Source organism: Lucilia cuprina, chromosome 5, assembly GCF_022045245.1.
Source record: "Lucilia cuprina isolate Lc7/37 chromosome 5, ASM2204524v1, whole genome shotgun sequence".
Lineage (NCBI taxonomy): Eukaryota > Metazoa > Arthropoda > Insecta > Diptera > Calliphoridae > Lucilia > Lucilia cuprina.
Window position 1 is genome coordinate 62,532,345 of NC_060953.1, and position 6,000 is coordinate 62,538,344.

Below are 6,000 nucleotides of genomic sequence, written 5' to 3' on the forward strand. Positions count from 1 at the left end.
GACATTAAAGAGACGATTGCCTCCGCGATATATAAAAAATAAGGTATGCTCATTTGTTTATGTGTTTGTTTGAGGTCTATTGACTGCTGTACCGCTTTTATTGAAATTCATAGAATCTCCATAAATGTCTGGAATTTTTTTTTCGAAAATTTAGGACGTTGAAGTGCCATACAAGAAACAAAATACCGATTAAGAGTCACATATTTCAGAAGCTGCAATAGTTTTACACAAAATAGGTGGTATGGCTGTAGTGGGCGTGGCACCTTCCATATGAATAGAACATTAACTCAGTACATCTAAGAAAGTAAAACAGTTAGCACTGTAAATGCATACACCAAAAAGTTGATGAACTAGTAAGAAGTGGCATCTTCCATATGAATTAAATAAAAAACTATTTCTCCTGGAAAACTATTAAAGCTGGAATTTAACAAGCCCTCTTATATAAAGACGGGAAACCTTTATATGATTTAAATATAAAAATTCATTTATCTGATAAAGTATAAAACATTTGAGTGATAAATTTAGCGGAATAGGGGCGTGGCACCTCCCATATGAATTAAATACACAAATCTGTTTATCTGTAATACTACTAGCGCTATAATCTTCAAGTTTTGCCAGAGTAACTTGAACATCCATTTGAACATTTTGGAGCCTAAACAGCTGGACCGTTTTTAATAAAATAATAAGGGACATAGCACCTCCTAAATGAGTTAAATATAAACATTCATATATATGGATTTTGCTTTAGCTTATTTTTTGACTGTTGTTGCTATATGTCGAGTTTTACATAACAAGTAGACCAAAACTTTTAAAACGTTATACGTATGTAATGTTATTATTGTATTAGAAAATTGTTTGCACAACTAAAGGTATTATTATAAAATTACTATACTACATTTTACGAAAATCCTTAGACATGGAATAAACACACACACATAGAAATCTATAAGAATATTTCTCATCTATCTAAAGAGTTATAAACTCAATATATTTGTCTTATTGACTTTACATCTTCTATATAAATATACACATGCATATGTGTGTATATTAACATATTGTAAAAGTTTTCATAGAAAATTATTATAAATTAATACAATTCAATAATTGTTACGTCTATAAGTGTAATTGTTTACCTAAACTAACTTTATTAAGGCCTGCAGACAAATCAAATGTTTAATTTGTGCAGCGAATTGTTAAAAATTTTCATTATTTTAAGGGTAAGAATTCAACATTTTATTGGCTTAAAAATTAACAAAAACAACTATATAAGGCATTTTCTTTAAACGTACATATACAAATTCTTCAATTTAAATAACAAAAAAAAAAAAAACAAATACATTTCTTTAAGCTTTTTTATCATCACCATTTTCCAAAGTTTTCATTTCTTTACGTTTCTTACGACGCATTTTCAAATTGGTAATTAAACGCACTGTACAAAAATAGATTATCTCCACAATACTTAAAGTGGACACACCCATAAAAAGACCCAAAAGACCACCACAATTGGCTAGAAAATCGGTGGTACCATAGAGTTCTGAACGTTTAGAGGTTAAGAATTGGGCTTCTTTAAAGAATATCGATAGGCGAGAACGTTTAGGTCTGTTTTAAAGATATATTAATGAAGGATTTTGAAATGAAATTCTATTTTGAAATTAACTTACTCTCCTGCATCTGCATCATTCAAATTGGATTCAGCATCCCTATTTTTCATGGACAGTTGATGATCATAGTCGGCTTGAGATATTTCAGCTTCATATGCTATTGACGTACACGAGGGCAGACAATTACAACTGGTGGGTCCACGATAATTTTCTCCTGACGTTGCAATACCCTGTTCAAATTCTCGCATCGATAGTTGATCTTCAGCTTCATTCATACAATTGATTTTACCTGATCCACAGACGGGTATGTCTTCAGTTCCTGCATGGAATTATGGTTACAATAATGCAGTTGAAACCTGACATAAACTTTTACTGTTTTTAATAGACTAAGCAGCTCTGAATCCAAATCAGAATTTACTCATCATATGGATCTTTTTAGATATCAATTTATTAAGTTTGAAACACCCCGTTTTTTGACATAAAACTTTAATTAAAAAAGCGTCTTGGAGCTGTCTCAAATATTATAAAAAATAGAGGATTTTCAAAGAATATTTATCTGGAAAACCTTATTTGATGGATAAATTTTCGGATTCGCCAGATTCGGACTAAGCGTTGTTTAATCCTTTATAAAATAATACTTTGATCTCTGGTTTAAAAAATTTGAGTAATTTTAAGGGGATTTATGAGATATAAAGTAATGAAGATGGTGGTTACGAAAATTTAAATATAGACCGATTCCCCGATTAATTATTTATCAAAATTCTGTTTCTTTTTAATATCTATTTACTTACTAGGCATTGAAAATTTCACACAACCACACGTATGCATGGTGAAATTCGACAAACATTCCAATTCACAATTATTTTGGGTATAATTCTGAAAATAGCTTAAATAACGTTCGTTTTGGAAATAACATTGACGTCTGTAAAGAGAAAGTAAAAAAACTTGAGGGTTTAGAAATATTTTTCCTAAAACTCTTAAAATTCCATTAAAAAACTAAACAATTTAATATTTGACAATGCTATGACATTCCTTACCTACTAGGCTCATAATGTTGTAAACCATCCGATGTGGTAATAATTTTTGGTTTAATAGCAATTAATACCTCCTGACCAAAGGGTATGCGAAAATATTGCCTTGAAGCTTGAGCCATTTCACCGGGTGTAGTTAATAGAATCTATAAAACAGATGACAATAAAATTGAGAACAAATTTCTTTTGATTTTACAAAATACAAAACCTTAAATCCTTGCACGGGACCACGGCACAAATTATCAAAATCCTCTGCTATACCTCGTAAGACTAAATCTAAACCCGCCTTAGCACCCGGTCCCAACACCCGATGCGGATAGGTTTCTGGCTCAGCATTGTCTTTATAACCCAATTCAACATTCCAATCTGTACGATTACGTTTCTCCGTTTCGAATTTGAAGTCGTCTATTAAACTGTAGTCTTAAAAAGTTAAGCATTCATTTTCCTTAAGTTTAATAATGAAATACACTTTACCTCTCCGACCTAAAGACTTCTTCGGAACTTAAGGTATTAAAACTATAACATATTCCATCATCTGTTAGATATTTGTAAAATAATTGATCACATGTTTGGTTGACATTACGCCATCGACACTGTTCAAATGTTGTACCAAATTGAGGCATTATAGTGCCTAATATATCAATAAGTTCTGAGCCATTAGTTTGATTGAAACCTGTTTGTTCACTGGATAAATGTGCCTCGCATACAAGAAAAGCGGCGTCTAAGCGATTTTTTCTGAAAATTAGAAAAATTTGGTTAACTTTCCCTCATTATGTAAAATTCTTTAGAAGTAAATCTCGATCTTATTTAAGTCTCTAGTTACTCAATAGTTCGACGAAGAATCAAGGCATTCGAAAAAGACGGTGGTTTTCATTTACGTCTAACCACCTGGTTGGCCCTTTTTTTCACAGATATACTCTCCGTAAACGAGTCCCCCTTGTCAGCGAGAGAGTGGACACTTGAAACAAACTTAAGCTTTTTGCTGTCTCTTCGTAATCTATTCGGTGACATGTTGAAATAGGTAGTCAAATGTGGTTGGCTAGGGTTAACCCTAAATGGCAGGTTTAATAGATAGTTCTGGAATGTCCGACCATTCAAAATAGCAGTCAATACATTAATCTATAATTTAGACAATACTATAGTTCACATAGTAGTCAGTACGATAGTCCATAGCCTAGTTCATGAACTATTCCATGGATTAGTTAGAACACTTGTCAGTATTCTATTTAATTGAATAGTCGACCGACTATTCCACATACTACGCCAAAGTATAGTAAAAGAACTCGTCCATATCCTTCCCAATAGTATATTCATTTAGTCTATTAAGACTAGTATATTTAAGACTAGTCCAAATAAGAACTGGCACCAGCATAGTAATGACTATGAAAAATGTCTATAAAATCATTTTCGGGTCTTCAGTTTAGCTTTAGTTTTGGAACTTAAAAGTTATTACTACCGACAAACCTAGAAAAAAACAATACTTACTCTTCTTCTGTTAAGGGCTCCACCGGTTCATTATTTTCCAAATCCTTTGATCTCCAATACATTTCGGTAAAATTAAAAAATCTTTGACGTGATTTGGTTTCCGTACAGACTGTAACCGCTGGAAAAGGTATTTGCCAAACGGGTGTGGATTTTTCGGCAAAACTTACAATAACTGGATTATTATTCCATTTCCACCAAATGTTCATGGTTAGCGAAGCACAAAGATAAATCGAAAATACAAATACCATAATCCAAAATAATCTAAGAAAACACATACACACACAATTACGATTAAGTGTTGAGATCAAAACGCATAACTTGTAATACCTTTCCAAACAAGGACGTTTTTGTTCACCCAAATACTTAATACCATGTATAGTACTATTGTCACAATATTCCGAAAATATAGCCCAAGCAGCCTGTGAAGGTTTACCATATTTAATTTGTTGTTTAGTATCGACATCCTCATCGCTGTCCACATCAATTGTTTCTTTGAAAGCCGTAATGGTTTTGGCCATCAACGCTGCACGTTTCCTAAAAGGGACGATAACATTATCCTTTTATTTAAATCCAATATATTTAGTAGGTGTACCATTGCAGTGATGATTTTGACTCCATACGCTTTACAGGCTCCATCTTGCCTGCCGGAACTATATCCTTTAAAAATGTCTTTCCTTAAATTTTCTATGCGCAACAAATGATTTCAACACTTCCACCTTGAATTAACAACTATTAATGTGAACACAGTGTTTGTTCTGTATTTATAGGAGGAAATAATCCTTGTAGTTACAGGTGTGGTAGAATTTTTGCAATATACGCGATAACGCATCATATTACACCTTAGGGATATTTGTGTATATTGTTGGTAGACAAACTCTTGGGAGATGTTCACCTCTTTTTTGTCCTAGTTTGTTTGTAGTTTTTACTCCTTCGCTTTTTAATTAGCTGAATTAGTCGTATGTGTTTTTTATGTGTATATAAATGACAACTAGTTTGTCTGAAAGGGTTAATTTGCTTGAACTTGAAAAGTAGTTTCGTTATTTAAGCACATTTCGCTTACTGGGAGCAAAACTGTCGCAACTGCATGAATTTTAATAAAGAATTTTTAATTTTGGAATATAGACAATAGTCTTGTATACAGTCTCGTCTACTATATGGCCTAGTTTACAGTCGAATCTACAGAATAGTCTGCAGTTTTGGTATTTAAGCACGTTTCTCTTACAGGGAGCAAACCTGTAAGTCTATAGTCTAGTCTATAGTCTAGTCTATAGTCTAGTCTATAGTCTAGTCTATAGTCTAGTCTATAGTCTAGTCTATAGTCTAGTCTATAGTCTAGTCTATAGTCTAGTCTATAGTCTAGTCTATAGTCTAGTCTATAGTCTAGTCTATAGTCTAGTTTATAGTCTAGTCTATAGTCTAGTCAATAGTCTAGTCTATAGTCTAGTCTATAGTCTAGTCTATAGTGTAATCTATAGTCAAGTCTATAGTCTAGTCTATAGTCTAGTCTATAGTCTAGTCTATAGTCTAGTCTATAGTCTAGTCTATAAAATAGTTTATATATTTCTGTAAAGCAAAGTCCGCCGGGTATAGATGTTATTTTAACATACTATTTAAAGCTCAAAATTCCATTAAAATGTTTAAACATGTTAAATTGTTTCGAACAAGTATAACATTTGGAAGATGACCCTTTCCCCAATTCTATGATGACCCCTTTTTCTAAAGCATTAACTTCATAAAATATATGCACACTTTTGATTAACTCATCCGCATAATGTTCATTATGACCATATTGTTGGTGACGTCAAAAATTGCCAACATATACATAAACGAAAAGGGGACTACTTGAAAATTTCACAGTTACAACGTTGAAAATTACTGCAACA

At 32.4% G+C, this 6,000-nt stretch overlaps 1 protein-coding gene across 1 annotated transcript; it reads right to left on the reverse strand.

The window, feature by feature from the left end:
• Positions 1–1,229: 1,229 nt before the first annotated feature.
• LOC111684864 (pickpocket protein 28) lies at positions 1,230–4,818 on the reverse strand. Its single transcript, XM_023447080.2, has 9 exons — positions 4,710–4,818; positions 4,445–4,651; positions 4,118–4,378; positions 3,107–3,367; positions 2,841–3,045; positions 2,639–2,778; positions 2,393–2,523; positions 1,662–1,920; positions 1,230–1,599 (listed from the first exon to the last, which is right to left on the reverse strand). The coding sequence occupies exons 1-9, from the start codon at positions 4,751–4,753 to the stop codon at positions 1,344–1,346; spliced, it is 1,764 nt and encodes a 587-aa protein (XP_023302848.2). The 5' UTR covers positions 4,754–4,818; the 3' UTR covers positions 1,230–1,343.
• Positions 4,819–6,000: the final 1,182 nt, after the last annotated feature.

Excerpts from the sequence above, each read along its gene's own strand:
- LOC111684864 (XM_023447080.2), bottom strand. The coding sequence starts at position 4,753 with ATGGAGCCTGTAAAGCGTATGGAGTCAAAATCATCACTGCAATG. Across the intron at positions 2,524-2,638 it reads CAACATTATGAGCCTAGTAG|ACGTCAATGTTATTTCCAAA; the intron begins GTAAGGAATGTC and ends TTCTCTTTACAG. Across the intron at positions 1,921-2,392 it reads TGTGAAATTTTCAATGCCTA|GAACTGAAGACATACCCGTC; the intron begins GTAAGTAAATAG and ends AATTCCATGCAG.